We start from the raw sequence: 17,781 nt of genomic DNA, 5'->3' as shown, positions 1-17,781 counted from the left end.
AACTTAAACTGTGTGAGAAGGAAATCTCCTCTTTCCTAGGCTCCTAATAAATGGTAGTCATGATGAATTTGTGAACAGTCCTTTGCTTTGAAATAATATGAAAAAGAAAGGGAATGATGCACAGTGGGGAAGACAGCATATAAAAGAGAAAGATGGTTATTGTAAAAAGGGTGTTGGATACCTTCAATACCTAAGACAGAGACAGTGAGTTAAAGAATGTCATGTGATTAGAGCCAACAAATAAACCATTACCTTGTGTACACAAGAACGAGAACTGCCTCCCTCCCTCCTTCAGCTCAGTGGTTCTTTTTTAAATTGAGATACAATTCACATACCATAAAATTTACCCTTTTAAAGTATACAATTCACTGGTTTGTAGCATATTCAAAATTATAGTTTTGAAAAAGTAGTTTATTCAAAAAATCTAATTTCAGAACATTTTTATCATCCCACCAAAGAAGCCCCCTTGCCCATTAGCCCCTCTCCACTCTCCCTTCCTCCCAGCCCCTGGCAACCACTAACCTGCTCTGTCTCTGTGGACCTGCCCATTCTGGACATCCCATAAACATGGAATCGTACTGTATGTGGCCTTTCGTATTTGGCTTCTTTCACTTAGCATAACGTTTTCAGAGTTCATCAGTGTAGCATGCATTAGAATTTCATTCATTTTTATGGCTCCATATTATTCCATTGTATGGCTGTACCACACATTAAAATGGACTTTTTTTTTTTTTTGAGCAATTTTATGTTTACATGAAAACAATGGAGAGTACAGAGAGTTCTCACGTACCTCTCCGCCACTGCCACCTCCACTTTTTCTTTATTAACATCTTGTCTTGGTGTGGTTATACCCCCCGTTTTGTTTATCCATTCAGAGATGATGGACATTTGTGTTGTTTCTGCTTCTTGGCTCTTATGAATAATGATACTATGAGCATCCATGGAAAAGTTTTTTGTGAATATGCTTTCAGTTCTCTTGGGTATATGCCTAGGAAAGAGATTGCTGAGTCATATGGTAACCACGTTGAACTCTTTGAGGAACTGCCAGACTTTTCCAAAATGACTGCACCATTTTACATTCCCACCAGCAACGTATGAGGGTTCCACTTTCTCCACATCCTTGTTGATGGCTGTTACTGTCTTTTTTATTATACTTATTCTTGTGAGTGTGAAGTGGTATTTCATAGTGTCTTGATTTACATTTCCTCGATGGCTGATGACAATGAGCATCTTTTCGTGTGCTTATGGGCCATTTGTACATGTTCTTTGGAAAAATCTTCTCAATTTTCTTTTAACCTGAGAGTACTCACCAGTAGAATCTGTTTCTCTAACATATGGGATGTAAGTTTAAGAGCAGGAGCCTTGTCATCCTCTTTCTATTCCTGCCACACAGAGTCTGGTGCATTGTGGCGGCTCGACAGCAAAGGTAGGTTATGAGATTGAAAAGATAAAATGGTGCAAGAAAGAATGCCAGCTTCATGAATTGCAAAGAAAGAGTGACTTCACTGTGCAGGTATTGTAGGGTTTGAATGCAACTTAAAATTATTTCATTTTGGTTTCCCACCCTCCACCTCCCGCCTTATTCCAAAAACATTTTACAGTGGTGACAATACAAAGGAAACAGGGACACAGAAGACAGGTATGGTGCAGCAAGAACAAACTAAGATTAAATGGAAGTTAAGATTATCATTGCCCTTCCTTGTTTCAATAATCATAAGAGGAATAATCAAATGTTAACATAAGACTTAAAACCCTATGTGTGTGTGCAGAATATTCACACTGAGCAAGTCCTTAATCCTATAGTAGGTACTCAACTTGCTAAGGATCAGCCACTTGTCTTGCTGAGCATGTTTAAGGCCTTAGGTCATCCTGAAGAAAATGTAGACAAAAAAAGAAAAAAAAATGAAGGGAGGGAGGAAAGAAGGAAGAAAGAAGGAAGGACGAATGGACAAATGAGAGAAAACAAGAACAGTTCTTTGTGTTGTTTTAATTCATGGATCCTTTGAGAATCATGAAGGCCATGAACCCATGCTCCGGAAAAATACCCATACACACAAAATATCACTATTTCTGAGGTTTCTTGGACCTCCTTTCTTAGAAATTATGAATCCTAACTTAATGACCCTTTGCCCAGAGGCAGAACCTGAAACATCACTTTTGTCATACACCAACTTCTGTCACCAGAATTCTGATTTCCTTGCTCATAAGCATACATATCACCTAAGCAGCCCTTCCCACGCGGTGTTTTTATTTATTTTCATTTAATCAAGGTCAAAGGGATCCCTAAAGCTTCTTTCTTAGTTGCCTAAAATTCCTAATGTCATCAATGAAAAAGTTGCTCGAGCTTTTGAGGGGGACCCAGTTCTGTACAGTAAGCTCTTTGTAGAAAAATCTGTACCGTGACATATAGTTCTCTGAACTTTCAGCAGAATAGACCTGTCAGTCTCATAAATATGAAGAGAGGAAATCCTGGAAACGAGGCCCCTGGATGACTCCACAATTTATAAAATGCAGAGACATCATCTGTTAAACCACAAGAAGATAATGCTCTCAGTTTAAAATGTTCTCCCTCCTCCCCAGCCCCAAGTGACCGGCTCCCCTCAGCCCAAACCCATCCTCAGCTCTCCGTGTGTGCTCTACTTTTTTAAAATAAATCAACTCATTAGAACCAATACCAGTTTATTAAAATAGCAAGTAATTAGTGTCTCTCATACGGATGTTCTGGGCCTCTTTAACGTTAAATAACCCAAGCCCATTTAATTTTAGGTCTGTTGTTCTAGATTCTGGAAAACTGCTCTTCACCTCAAAAAGGAGTTCTTGAAATGCCCCTTTAGTCATTCAGATAAAGAGCTAAGATGCTCACTGAGCATCTGATGCAGAAGGAGAAGGGAGATCTGTCACAGGATGCTGGGAAAAGCTTAGGAAGGTGGGCTGAGCAAGCCTGCACCTTGCCAACTGGGCACCGTGTGCACACAGCATGCCAAATCTTCCTTCCTCAGGCAGGGCCTCAGGCAGGGCTTGTTCAGGAGCTTCTCGGAGGTGGTGAACCTTCTGTCACTTTGGCTTCCATCACTTAATGCCTATGCAGATTCAATTAAAAATTGCCACCAAAGAGCAAAAGAAAACATCCCTACGGTCCAGCTGGATAATGGCTTTGCATTTTCATGGTTTCCTTTTATCTACCAGTCAATTCAGGGAACACTCAAGACAGAATCTCCAGAGCCTAATACAGTGCCTGTCATAAAGTCGGTGTCCAGTAAATACTTAAATGAGAAATACAGTGTACACCATATACAAGGAATTGTGTTTGGCACGGGAAGAGCGTCGGAGAGACAGGGCAAAGAAGACCTCAGTGTCAGCCCTGCGTTTAGGGAGCTTATAACTGAAGCAGAATACCGTGTGATAAACTTGGCCTATGGTGCCGACCAGAAGGAAAGGAATGAAGGCATTCCGTCTGGGAGCTCTGAGGAATCCCCAGTGGAAACAATCCTGCTCCCAGGTGCTCCTCTCAAGTTTGGTCTGCAGTCTTCCTGACATTTCCACCCAGAACCGCAAGGCCTGACTGCATTACTGCACCAGTACATTAAATGACATTCCTGGGCCTCCTTTAATGTGGGTTTACTACTTGGTGTAGCTTAGTCCAAGGAAGAAAAAGACCTGGTGTCATTATTTTACCGAAAGAAATACTAAATCCTTTCTCCACAAGGCTTGATGGAGAGCTGGGGAAACAATTACATGATTTAAACAAAGAATCAGAAGACAAGAAAAGGAGAAAAAAAACACCAGCTGATGGAGGAGACAGATAAAGAGCAAATGGTTAGGGTCACTATAATTTAAAAGAAATCCCCTTTTAGAAACTGAAATGTTGAAATCTGCATTTGAAAGATGTCACTGTGTGCCATCGGCATTCAAGCTACGGTAGGATTCCCTTGTCATCTGACACCCGCGGGTTAAGGGAATTGGAGACCTGGCCAGATGCACTATAATAACCTCACAACAATAACAGAGGCCTGGTTACTTTAAAAAGACCATTTCCCACATTCAAAGGCGTATGCTGGAAAACTCAGAAGGCACCAACTAGGTTAGCGATTAATCGACACTGGTTCCCGTTGTGGATAGAGGCTCTTTCTCACACAGCGGATAACTACAGATGTTCTTGTGCTTATCACGTGCTTGCTTTCACTTCAAAGTTAGTCGTGTGAGATCAAAGAGAGCTAGACAACTTACCTGTGAGAAACCATTCTTAAAATAACGTGAGCTACCTAGAGGGGAGTTGAGAGCGGAGACATGCACAGCTTCTTCCCCAGGTTACTCAGCGTGGCTTGTCCTTGGGGGAAGAAGTGTGTGTCAGAACCACCAGACTCCGGTGTGTTGTACCTTGAACCTTGAACATACAAGGTTCAAATCTTCATGCCACCACTTTATAACCATGTGTTCTTCAACTGCTTGTTATCTTCCCGAAACCTCGTATGCAGCATCTGTAAAATGGGTTGTTTTGAAGATCAAATAAACTAACGAATGTAAAGTGCCCATTGTTAGACCCGCCACAGGATAATTCCTCAGTAAATGTTCATAGTGGTCATTTGTAGCTCCTAAAATATACGTCACAAATTCCATGCACTTTCTTTACAAGGAAACCCTTTAAAACTCTCATACAGAACCTGTGTTTATTTGAAACAGCATTCTAGCATGTCCTGGGCTCCTAATTCACATAAAATGGGAGCAGTGTTTGCTCTAGGAGGGCCCTGACAACAGTATGAAGTGACGGCTGATGCCTTGACAATGAAGAGATGGGAAAATATGAAAGAGCACACAAAAGACCGCGAAAAAGCACAGTGGCCTCTTAAGCGTTTAAGTGCTTTGTAGCACTTTGTGCAGTAATTAATGTTCTAGAAACAGACTGAGTCATTGTGATGGTGGAGCCGGCAGAAAATGATGTGCCTGAGGGCAGAAAAATGTCTCAAGCATTTTAGAAATATTTTCATAGAGTGGAAAAAATTAAAATTTTAGTGCTAAGAGATTTTGGTTCTATGGAAACTTCCAGCCTTCTTGGCAAGGTGATATTTTTCTAATAGCTTATAGTTACAATCAAAGGTCTTACAGCAGCACAGCCCAGCCTCAGATAAAGGCTGTGATCTATTTTAGATGCTGAAAACCTTATGAAAATATCTGCAAGGGTATATTGGGTGTAATTGTGGGGCTTAAATAACTCTGAAATTGGATTTAAAAATTTTTTAGCTAGAGGTGCCTGGATGGCTCACGCAGTAGAGCATGAGACTCTTGATCTTAGGATTGTGAGTTCAAGCCCTACGTTGGGTATAGAGATTATTTAAAAAAATAAAATCTTTTTTAAAAAAATTTTTTTAGCGAACATTTCTGGAGCGCTGACTGTCCCCAGCAAAAGTCCAGGCATGTTACTCTTTAATCCTAACATCCATGGGAGAAAAGGATACCCTTGTCCCCTGTGTCACAGATGGAGAACCTCAGGCACAGAGAAGTTAAGTAACTTATCCAAGGTGGCACAGCTTGTAAGCAGATTTTAAACAGGGCAGTCTTGGGCGCCTGGGTGGCTCAGTTGGTTGGGCGACTGCCTTCGGCTCAGGTCATGATCCTGGAGTCCCAGGATCAAGTCCCGCATCGGGCTCCCTGCTTGGCAGGGAGTCTGCTTCTCCCTCTGACCCTCCTCCCTCTCATGCTCTCTGGCTCTCATTCTCTCTCTCTCTCAAATAAATAAATAAAATCTTAAAAAAAATAAAAATAAAAAAATAAACAGGGCAGTCTTGCTACTAACTCTTAACCATTGAGCTGGTTGTAAAGTCCACCTTCAAAGGAATAATTTTAATTACAATAAGGGAGCGTGACAATTGAGAAAAATGTGTTGAATAAGACAGAAATTATTTTTCTTTAATGTCTGTAGAGCCCTAAAAATTCTTATTAATTTTCATAAATTAGCTGATATAGCCCATATGTAGATTATGCTGGCTGTTGCTGATAACAAAATCAATGAACCTCAAAGTAACTTCAATAAAGTCCACAGAATTGAACACATAAGACTGTTTTGGGGCAGATCAATAAACTCTGAGGATATGAACATCAGAGGAATGTTAAGGTCTTCAGTATTCTCCACTTAATCATACACTAGTCCTTTCCTACTTGTCAAGATGTTTATTGTGCTACCCTGCATATCATGAATAGTTTCCTAAGCAGAGATCATTAGACTTTGTCAATTTAAACAAGAGCTTTTGTGTTTATACTGAAATGGGTCTCTGAAACTTTCTTTCCCCCTGAGAGAAAGAATGTTCACCGAGGATATTGCAGAGAATATTTTGTGGTGGACTATTGTACAATCTATCACTTCTCCCCAGCAGACACCAGACCAGTAAAATAAAGCTTAAATGTGATGAGTGGACTGAAGGGTTTACCTTTAAGGCAGGGTTACATATTTACTCCGTGCCTTTCTCCCATCTGTGCTTTTCATGGTGCACCCAATCAATGTAATGGTGCCAAATGGTCCGTTTATGGTTTTTCCCTAAGAATTAGTGAATTATAATCCTCTTCTTCCCACAGGTGACTGCCATCCAAATTCTGGGTCTGGTAGGATTTATTGCATGTACAGTGTTCTAGCCACTGGTTTGGGGGCCTGCCAAATGCTTACTAAGTGCTCTAACGTATTGAGAACGAAGCATTACTGGTCTCCCATACATGGCAGACGTTCCAGCAGACCACACACCCACCATGAAACATATTTATCGACTGCCAACATAAGAGAAATAAACCTAGAAACTTATTTTCAACATAAACTTGGAAACCAAGAGTTATAAATCATGCAGACATATGCTTCAGATTGGACCTTTTTTTTTGTACTAATTGAGGTGGGTTTATCGAAGAGACTGTCTGCATGCAATGGGCATAATTAAGGGGATCCAACAAGGCATGGTGAAATGCTTGGCCCTGGCAACAGCTTGGAGCCATTCCCATATCCTGAAGGGCCGAGGCGGGGGTAGAGTTGCCCAGAACACAGAGGGAGAAAATTCTGAGGCCATGTGTGAAGCAGCTGTGCACTTGGTAGACGGATGAAGCCCCGGACAGGAAAAGAGCCAGAGTGGTAAATACCCTGACCTCTCTGTCTTCTTTGCTGGTATAATTTGTTGGGTGGCCTTTTGGTTTACAGCAGGGTTATTGACAAAAAGTTATGTGTTGAACCACACAGTGTGTTCGTTTGGGTAATTCACTACATTAACATTTTCTACCCCCTAAGCTTGTATCTGATAGCAGCCAAGGATGCAGGTCATGGTTAACTGAGGTAACGCTTCAGGAACCTGGCTGCAGTGGGCTTACACTTGGAGATGCACAGACTAGAACGTTTATGGCATTGCGGAAAGGTGATGTCCGTGCCCTAGTCTAAGTAAAGGAAAGGAAGGAAACCCTCACTTTATCACATATAAGAGGTTTCTGTTAAACCTAGGTTTGAATCCTGGCTGTACATCGACTAGCTTGCTTTCTTTCTTTCATTCATTCATTCATTCATTCAACTAACAGTTATTAAGCATTTACTCTGTGCTGACGCTGTTGTTCTAGGCATTAAGGATAGAGGGAAGAAACAGACAAGATACCTGTTCTCATGGAGTCTGCCTTTAACATGGGGAGAGGGCTGATACACAAGCAGACAAACAAGATGAGTTCAGATAATGACAAGCAAAGCAAGATAATGCTATATAGACAGTGACTGGGGATGAGGCAAGGGAGTGTCTGGGGCGATGACATTTGAGCTGAGAACTTAGCATATTCCTTCATGTTTAGGGAGGGTTGTAAGGGGCGGGTAGGGCAGTGAGCTGGGAAGGTAAAGAGCGGTAGCAGATGAGGTCTGTATTGTTAGAGTACTGGAAAGCCATTGGAGGGTTTTTAAGAAGAGAGACATAATTTAAGGTAAATATTCGAGATCCTTCTGGCTACTCTGTGGAGCTTGGATTATCAGGAAGCAGGTACACTGCATTTAGATGGCCAACCTAAGAAGGAGGCAGCAGAGACAGAAGTATAGGGATACAGTGTATATGACCGAATATAATGTCCCCCCATTTCCCTAATGATAATAAAAAAGTTTTGTTTCATTTGCTAGCTCGAGTAAATCTTTGGGGATATGGATGAAATAGTATCTGATGGGTTTTTTAGTTTGTTATCTTAGTTAAATGTACTTATTTATACTATATTGTTAATTTAGAAACATTGATTTGTTTTTTTAAGAATCATTTATTTGAGAGATAGAGAGCTTGGGAGTGGTGGGAGGAGGGGCAGAGGGAGAGGGAGAGGAGAGAATCCCAAGCAGACTCCCCACTGAGTGCAGAGCCCAATGGGGGGCTCTGTCTCACGACCCCGAGTTCAGGACCTGAGCTGAAATCAAGAGTCGGATGCTTAACCGACTGAGCCACCCAGGTGCCCCTACAAACATTGATTTTTTTATTCATGGTTAATATAAAAATTTTTTATTCAGTTGTTCTCACCCTTAGAGCTACTTTTCAACTCATCTGACTTTTCTAGAGCACATCATTTTCACTTTCATCCAATTTGTCTGATATGAAGCAATTTTGAATCCATGTCTGGTGCTCTCATTGGACATTTTCTTAAGCCTACAAGTATTGTTAGGGTATCAGTTAAGTTATTGTAAAAAAAAAAAAAAAAAAAAAAGACTCTAAAATACAGAGGTTAAAACCAGACAGAAGTTTGTCTCTTGCTAAACAAAACCTAGGTATTTGGGTGATCCCGGCTGGTAGGCAGCTATGTCAGGTCGGCTGTCATCCACCAGGCAGTGGGAAGGGGGAAAGGGACCAAGGGGCACTCAGTCATTTTAAGGTCAGGACACGACGTCATTTGCAATTATATCCCAGGACATTTAGTCAAATAGGCACCTGTTACGGCGGAAGAAGGGGAGAATGAAGGTAGACATTGGAGGATAACCTGCAGGTTGTCAAAACATCCGCTGTACAGCATGGGGACAGCTGATTTTTCTGTTTTCCTGTGGATCTGTATAAATATCCTTCACTATCCGAAGCTACTTGGTTCTTGAGTTCAGTTAGCAAGGGATACAGGTTTTTGTGACCTGTACAATTTAACCATCAAGTATATTGCTATATAAAGTGTTCTTTTAAAGGCTGGAAGAGTCCGAGGAGTTACAAAATCTGTTTTTTTTTAATTTCTTGGCCTCCTTCATTTTAAACAATCCCATCAGTTGACCTCCAAAGACAACCCAAGCTAGCACAGATTGAGGTCAATTCTGACTGATGTGTCTTTTTCAAATGGCACTTTTTGTTCCAAGAAGGTAATTATGAACAAGAGCTCTGTAATAAGAGGCTTTGGAAAGACTCTAATATATGGGGTTTCTTCTTTTCTGAGAGGTAATTGTGGGGGGAGGGTTACATCACCTTATATTTAGACACTGAATAGGGTGGACCAGGCCACCTGCAGAGCTGTGGGGGAAGAGAAGTTAGTGGTCAGAAGAGTTTCTTTTGCAACATAAGAAAATATCTTTTCTTTTTCTTTGTAATATGGAGGAATAATTAATACTTAGCTTTTGCAGGTTACTGTGAGAATCATAAAATGTGGGGTAGATAGCAGAGCATATGCATACCGCACACACTAGGAGGCCAACGTGCACATCATGTATCTTTGCAAAAATCATTGTTAGTACTGTGTTTGTAGTGATGGTGTTTGCCTGGTAGACAGTATGTGTTCAATAAATGATCCCTGGCATCATTGCTATTAAATAAGAAGTGGGGAAATTTTACCAGTAGCACAGCTTCAGAGATAAACATGTACATCATGTATCTTTGCAAAAACCAGTGTCAGTATTTGGTAGGAAGCTGCGTTTGTAGTGATGGTGTTTGCATGGTATACAGTATGCACTCCATAAATGATCACTGGCATCATTGCTATTAAATAAGAAATGGGGGAAAGTTGACATATAGCACGTATTAAGGCATTTGAATGTCCACTCACCATCTCCTCTGCATTGGTCTGGTTTTATCACAGATGCCTCTTTTGTAAGAATTGTTCTGTATAATGGAGGGCTTTGGTGGAAGCTTAATAAATGTGTTTACTCTAAGCAAACCCATTTGGAAGGACTATGCTGAGGGTTGTCCCAGAGAGTCCTCGATTCCCTTTTCTCCCTTCAGAACAACAGATCTCTCCTCTTCTTCTCTCTCGGGCAGCACTGTGAAGTGCCTTGCATATTTAAATAGCTGGAATTCATGGACTACACCAAGCATTTTTTTTTTCAGAGCTTCACATGCTTGCCATTAAATTTAGGAATGTGTGGGGTTTTGCTGTAATTTCTTCCTTGCCCATTGGGATATTACCATTGTAGAAAGCCTAAGCGTTTCGCTCCAACATTGTCAGAGGATTAGCCCTGACTGTTGTGTAGGCATTTCCTTCTATTTGACAGTTTGGTATTTCTTTAAATGCTTTGTGTCCATTCATGAGGGCGATGGTTTCATTTGAAATGCTGCAGTCACTCAGGGAGAAGCTCCTCGGCTCTTCCCTGATAGGCCAGGCATCCCTCTGCCTCCTGTTGCTATGGTGCCCAGCAGAGTAACTTCCTTGCCCTGCACATGGAGGAGGTTCTGTCTCCATGGATACCCCACTCTGAGACTGTACTCCGTGGAGAGATGAGCTGCTCACACTGTATTTCTGCACAAGACATACCCCAGCCTGTGGCGGGAGGCTGTTTGCAGAGGAGTGTTTGCCATGAAAGTCTACGGAGCTAACCTTCTAAGTAAGTAGCATTAGTCACAGTAAGTAAATAATTCTATTGAATCACAGAGGGTATGCTCTTTGTGTATGGATGCGGGTGTAAAGTTAGTTGTGGCAGGCTAAAAATGTAGACTGAAAACACATTTTCAACTCTGCCTCTCAGATATTCTGAATGCAAAGTCTATAACTAAACTTTGTAAACACACACACACATCTATTGTTTTAAATACCCCTTGTCACCTGTGAGTCTGTGCAATTTAAAGCCAAAACGAGAAAAATTGACCGTGGACTTTTACATTTTAGAATGCTCATCTAACTCTGAGCGGTGCGTGCTGCGTTTGTAAATGCAAAGCCTGGCCTTTACTCAGTCCTGTGCTATGGGAATAGATGAGCGCAACCACAATTAATGCTAATTGGCACTGCGCAGAGTTGCAGTGGGCCTCTGTGTAGGCTGAGACGCGATGTATTTATTATCAAGAGAGAGCTTGCTCATGTGCTCATGTCTGCCGGTTCATGGAAATTATTCAGAGCACATCTCTGACCAGTTTTAATTTACTTTTCTCACATGGCATCGAGTAGAAATTCTGAAACTCTTCATGTTCATGGAATTGGGATGTGGAAGAGTGTTCTTTTTTTTTTATTAACTGATTTGATCTAACACTTCCTCTTTACTCTACATTCCAAGAACATACGGGTTGGGTTTGCAGTGTTGTAAAACATATGAGTCATCTTAAAGCGATTTTCATCTGGTGGGCAAATGATTAATGCCTGTGGTGTTGAAATTAATTAGTGGAAACAAAGAAAGACTATACATATGGAAAGCCTAACTGTAGTTCAATAGCTTTGAAATTGTGTGAAATTTAGACTTTTAGACTATCCACAGTCGATAGCATCAGGCATCTCTAAACAAAAAGCACAACACGTGTTATGTGGTATAAGAGAGATTCAGTTTCATTCACATAAAGGAGTGAGCACAGAATATCATGCTAGATTGTAAGTTTCTCTTATTTTTCTATCCTTACGACCGACCATTCAGCAAAGGACAACTGTTAGTCATGCCTCAATTTTAACTGCCCAAAATGGTGAAAAGGTACCACCCTTTTAGAATGTGAAATGGACTGTGTGTGACCAGTCTGCATCTGACTTTGTCATTGCCTCAATATTTTATAAATATAATTTCCAACCTTCAAAGGAACAACAGACAAATAAGGGGGCATGATGAACTCTGTTGCGATCATGGTTTTGGAGACATGGAAACAATGTTGATGACACTTTTCCCAACGTTTTTCAGCCAACTGGTAGCGTAAGGCCCCATTTCCCCATCTCGATATGTCTGCGATAAATTCTCCTGCCCATCTTTGCAAACCAGCATAATGTAGGATTTTTTTCAACCTCAAAATGGGTGAAGCCCCTCTCTAAAACTGTTTTCTCATCTGTAGAGTGGAATAATAATAGTACCTATGACATAAGGCTGTTTTGAAAATTCAGCGATGTAATCAATGGCACATGGCAAACAATCAATACTAGCTGTTGTGTTACAGTTCCTGGGAGCATCATCGGCACCATTTTTGCGATGCTCTGTAGTTAGGGAAGGCTACAGCTCAGAGCCTGCACAGTTCTTCAGTTTGGTTCCATTCAGCCTATCAAATTTTCTATCAAATATTTACTACTAAGAACCTAACTATGTGCTTGGTATTCTGATGGGAATTATGGCATTTGGCATACATAATGACGTGCCTAACAAAATGTGAGATGTATGTAATAGTTTTCTCTTTTCCAATGCATGCCTTTCTTTTTTTTGTTAAATGGTTACACATACATATAATCAAATGTTTACCCATTCATTTTGCTGCCACTAATGGATATGGTGGCATTCCACAATGGATATGGTAGATAAAAGGGATTAAGCCGTAGCATAAGTTGTTAATATTTATAATAAATTAAAAATGTGATGACAGTTAAAAATCTAGGTTCAAAGTTTAAGCTCACTTCCTTTCCAGAAAGGATTTCCGTTCAGAGTGCAGCAAATGACATACTTTGAAAAGAGACCAGTTTCATTAAGTTGAAAGTTTGGGGAGTGATGGGAGAGGAAATGATTGATTAATCTGTATAAAAATAGGCCCCATGCTGGGATTTTTCCTTTTGCACTAATCCTGTGTGACATCTGAGCCAAAAAAAAAAAATATATATATATATATCTATATCTATAAAGCCCTATGCGCAGAGCCTGCTGGTGCTGATTTTAAAAACGCATGAGGAGTTGACCTAAATTACATTTTGCAACTTTATTTTTATTTTTATGTCATTTTCATTTTCCATTTCTTCTTTCTGGCATATCCTCTCTTTCCATCTGTTTGCCCTGGAAAGAACGTGGCGTGTGGAACAAGGACTATACCAATTCACTTGAATGGAAAAAAGGGGAAGACATTTTTACGATGTGATTTAAAATGAGCTCTCTGGAGTCTGGGAACTTGGGAATCAACGTATGTCCAAATAGATAGCTAAATATATTATGCTAAACACAATTTCATATGCAGTATCACTCAGATAACGTAGCTAGAATAAGCCTTTTGTTGTAATGCTTCAAGGCAAACAGTAAATCCATAGCAACATCCCCGCCAACATGGTGACCTTTTATCTGTACCGTGCTGGTCTGTGACAAAAACAATGCCCCACTTTCTTTTCCATTGTTATCGGTCATACAGTCCCATGCTCTGTGATGCACAGTTTGTTGAGTGTTCGGGAGGCACTTGGTGCTGCAGGCATGAGTCGTGGGTCCCATCCTTTTGTTGACCTCTGAGGAGCATTTTGAGCTCCCGGTTCTGTTTGCTGAGTCCTTTTTCAGCAGAGGGAGTTGGTGGTGGTTTCAGAGAGCGGGATGCTTCCTTGGCTGGTGGGGCAGCAACACTGTTCAGGGAAACTGGATCTTCCTAAGTGTTTGGCTTCTTGTACTCACCCCTGTGGCTGAGATAGGCAGGCTCTGCAAGGCTCTGCAAGCCTCTGCCAGGAAGATCTGATTTCTGCCGAGACTATGGGCGGGCTTGACTGTTCTTGAGAGATGAAGGCTGTGCCTGAACCTGATACAGCCCTGACATCCAATGCTTTCCCCCTCAGTTAATGGAAGAAGGGAAGGATCCAGGCCACAGGCTGAGGAGCTCTAGGGCACACAGAGCAGTGGATTAGGATCTGTAAGTGTCGTACCCTGCCAAGCCTCGCTTACCAGGGATCGTAAAGCAGTTTTGTCTGTATAAAGCTGGGGCATTCTTGAATTTTCCATGGGAGTCTCCAACTTATCATTTCCACCCTTCCCTTTTCGCTTCAGTCTCAGCCACCACTTAACAGAACTGAACCAGTAATGCTACTCTGTTTTTTCAACAAGTAGTTATTGATAAGCCAGGAAGTGAGCCAGGTACTGGGATGTAACAGTAAACATGGTGCCCCTGTAACAAGTGTAACATGTTCCCGGGGGAGGTGCAGGGTCCCATGAGTGCGCAGAGGAGGACCGTGGAACCCAGACTTTGGGAGTCTGGAAGGCATGGGGTTAGGGGGCAGGAAACTGTACTGACACTTACAAAGGGTTAAACCAAGCTCTTAAATGCAAAGACACTTTGGTATCTGAATTTCACATGCCATTGCTGTTAATTTAAATACTATATACTCCCTTAGAGTTTTTAAATTTCTATTGTTATGGTTATGTTATGTTGTATTTAATAATTATTTTTTAGATGGCTCTTTCTTCTGCTGGGGTGTGAGCCTTTCTAGAACATGGACGATGTTTTCTTTCTTTCCTTATTATTATCTTTTATTTAAATTCATTTTAGCTGCTTCCCTATTTCTTTTTAATATTATGTATACAATGTGATGCATACAAGAATATATTACACACATGTAAGCCGTTCACTATAATAATAATAAGGCAAATATTTGTGATCCACCTTCCACTTTTATAATTACCACCCCCAAAGCTGCCTGGGTGATCTCCCACATCCCATTCTCTGCCTCCCCCAGCGGTGACCGCTATATTGAAATGTGTTTTGTCATTTCCTTGCACTTTAAAAACAATCTTACTTACCATCTTAAGTATGTGTCCCTAAAAATATGTTGGAGACACAAGGGTAAAGTTTAAAAGTCCTGGAGCCATGTTTTCTTTGCTTTTATGGTCTCCATAATTAGCACAGTGCCTAGAACTTAGTCCTCCCTAGATGTTTGTGAATGAATGGATATGCCCCAGATCCCAGAGGATATTCGTGTGTTGCTATAGGTCAGGGAGATACCAGAATTCAACTTTCGTGAGCTTGTTCCTTTTGAGCCTTGTTAGTTTTACCTCTTTGGGGTGCTTTTAGATACAGACTACAGAAATTGATTACATACTATTTTAATTGTTTGGGGATGTTTTCAGACTACCATTTCCTACTTATCATACACTCCGTTTTACCACCAAGCAGTTATTCTCCAGTGGTTCCAAAGAGAGTGGCCTCAGTATTTTTGTAACGGTCTGCTTTGCTTTTCCATTCCATTTTGGTTTTTCAAAGAACATTGTGGGGTGAGGAGGAAAGGGATGGAGAGAAGAGAGAACACTGAGTACACTTGAATTTAAAAGTTAACTTGTGGAGGGCTGGGGGTGGGGCAGAATAGCAGGGCAAGCAAAGTGTTGGCCTGGGAATGTCTGTTCCGTGCCAGATGTCACATTGAGTTGAGATCTTGGGGAAGGTTCCATTAAACAAGTCCATGGAAATTCAGAACATAATTTGTGTGCAGAGCATAATCTAATTGTGAGTGCGCTTCATTCTTTGTAAGTACTAAAAAAACACACAAGAATCAGTACAGAACTTTCTCAGGGGGACGTTCAAAAGCATTTTGTTCAGAAGCTTGAAAGTGGAGATCATTTTTAACTGATAAACAATGGTGTGAGGTGAAATGCTGGAATTTGTGGCTGGAAGCTGAGCTGGTTTGCAGAATGCCTTGTCTCTCTCCCCAACCTGCACCCAGCTCTGAAAGGTCACAGTGGGAGCACTGCCTCCCAAGATGAAGTCCCCTCCGCGGGGCAGGTTCTCGGCTCAGCAGGGGCCTTGGACAGCCCTCTCTGGGCGAAGCGTGGGAGCTACCCCCCTGCCCTGCACCTGCTCTCCTCCAAGTCAGTCTCCTGATCCAGAATTCCCTCTGTTGTGCTGCCAGGCTTTCTCCTGGAAACATTTCCATGTGACATTATTACTCCCTCTGCCCGAGTCTCACTGTAGTTCCTTGAACACATGTCTGAATTAAAACAAACCCCCCATTTGCTTCTGTTTCACCACTGTGCAGATGCCAGGAATGGCCAGAATTTACCCAGTTTATTTGTTCTGTTTTATTGACATTCGTGCTTGCAAATAAAACGTATTTGCATTAAAGATTGATTGCACAGTGCTAGATTAAAATCTAGCATTGGTCTTGGAGCATCTCAATCCATTCTGATTAGATTATTTAATTTTTCACATAGTCCTCAGGCAATATGAGAGACTTTTTTTTTTCCTTTCATTTGACTGAGATAATTCCTGTTTGATTTGTTTTTCCACTCTGTGCAGAAAACATACATATCTTCATTCACTTGTTCTCTTAGTAACACTGCAGTCAAGCACGGAACACAAGGTGAAGGTGCTTCTTAACATTTCATTTACTTTCTATTTTTCCTCTTTTAAATTCTTTTATATTCACCTGGAGTTTTAAATGATTTTGACCCAGTGCAGTTAATTTTCTGGACCTAAGAACTCGGTTTGGAACTAGAAAGTGTCTCCGCCGCCCGGGCTCTCTCCCCACTCACCATATGACCCATCTGCTACCTGTAATAGTCACCTGCTCTACCACAATAGCCACATAAAACATCGCTGTGTTCATATCAACACCCCATTCCAAACTCCTCATGCCTCCCTCTTGCCTTCAGAGTAAGTGCCCTTGGCAGAGTGTTCACATTCTTCTGCCCTCCAGGTACAATTCACCTTTGTGACTGCTTTATCTCATCTGATCACTGTACTCCTGCCAAACAAGGGGTTCAGTATATTCTGAATATTCCTTGTGTTTTCCTCCCTCCATGTTTCAGTTCACACCATCCCTTTCACCTGAGGTCTGCTCCTTCTGCAGCTCCTTCTTCATATTCTGCCCAGAGTGGCCTCTCGTCCATGACATATCCCCTCCCCGCTTCCCCTCGGCCTCGCTGGGAGCATGTCTTCTTCCTCTGTGTTCCCTCTGGACCCCTCTGTCTGTTTTGCACTCATCGTGTCCTCTCACATCCTAGTGGTTTGTCTGTGGAGCTCATCACCTCCTGAAAGGATCTTTGAGCAGTGGACTTCTCCTTCTCCAGGCCCTCCTCCCCAGCACCACCCCCAGGGCCTTAGCAGGTGCAAGGTTTATCGCATATTCGAAATGGACTAAATTGAATGTTATCATCTTGGTTTCCCGTTCTTAGATCTTTGGGAATTCTGATCACGAAGTACCAAGCAGAGAGGGTGAAAAAGAAAGCAGACTCTGGAGTCAGACAAGCCAGCTCTGCTGTTCGCTAGCTCGCGGCTTGGGGCAAATCTCATCACGCTCAGGACAGTTTCCTTGTCGACACCCTGTGTTTTTGAGAGGAAGAATTCAACGAAATAGCAGACGTAGAGTTTTTAACACATACTGCTTTTGGCAAATAGCAGCTCGTAACGTTAGTATCCGACTTTGTCCTTTGTTGTATTAGTTATCCCTTCAAGGCCTGTGGAATCCGTAGTCTGCCGTCAGCGCCGTACCTTTCATGTTTTCATTCATGTCATTAATAAAGCATGTTAAGTAGGTTAAGGACAAGGACGGAGTCAGGTGACACATTACTGGAGATTTCCCTCGAGGTTGACAGGCAATCCATTAGTCAACATCCTCTGGGTGCTGGACTGTGCCATCATCCAGTGCGCATGTCAGCCTTGTTCGTAAGACTCTGAGTGTCTGACGACATGCCTACCGAATTCCACATCTGTGATTCATGTGGCAGCCTGCAATCCTGACTCTGTCAGGAAAGGAAGGGAGACCTATTTTTCG

At 41.7% G+C, this 17,781-nt stretch overlaps 1 protein-coding gene across 4 annotated transcripts in view; it reads left to right on the top strand.

Annotated features, from left to right (window-relative positions):
* Positions 1-17,781, top strand: part of SYBU (syntabulin) — a 112,949-nt gene that overhangs the window by 67,193 nt on the left and 27,975 nt on the right. Inside the window, exon 1 of one of the 4 annotated variants that reach the window (XM_032415876.1) lies at positions 8,427-10,765. The exons of the other annotated variants lie outside the window; for them this stretch is intronic. Coding sequence (XP_032271767.1) covers positions 10,738-10,765 — 28 coding nt within the window. The 5' untranslated portion in view covers positions 8,427-10,737. Of the gene's footprint in view, positions 1-8,426; positions 10,766-17,781 lie in introns of those variants that run through there. 4 annotated transcript variants of the gene reach the window in all.

The sequence above is a fragment of the Phoca vitulina genome, unplaced genomic scaffold (assembly GCF_004348235.1).
Source record: "Phoca vitulina isolate PV1807 unplaced genomic scaffold, GSC_HSeal_1.0 scaffold18, whole genome shotgun sequence".
NCBI lineage: Eukaryota > Metazoa > Chordata > Mammalia > Carnivora > Phocidae > Phoca > Phoca vitulina.
This window is presented reverse-complemented; position numbering and strand designations above follow the sequence as displayed.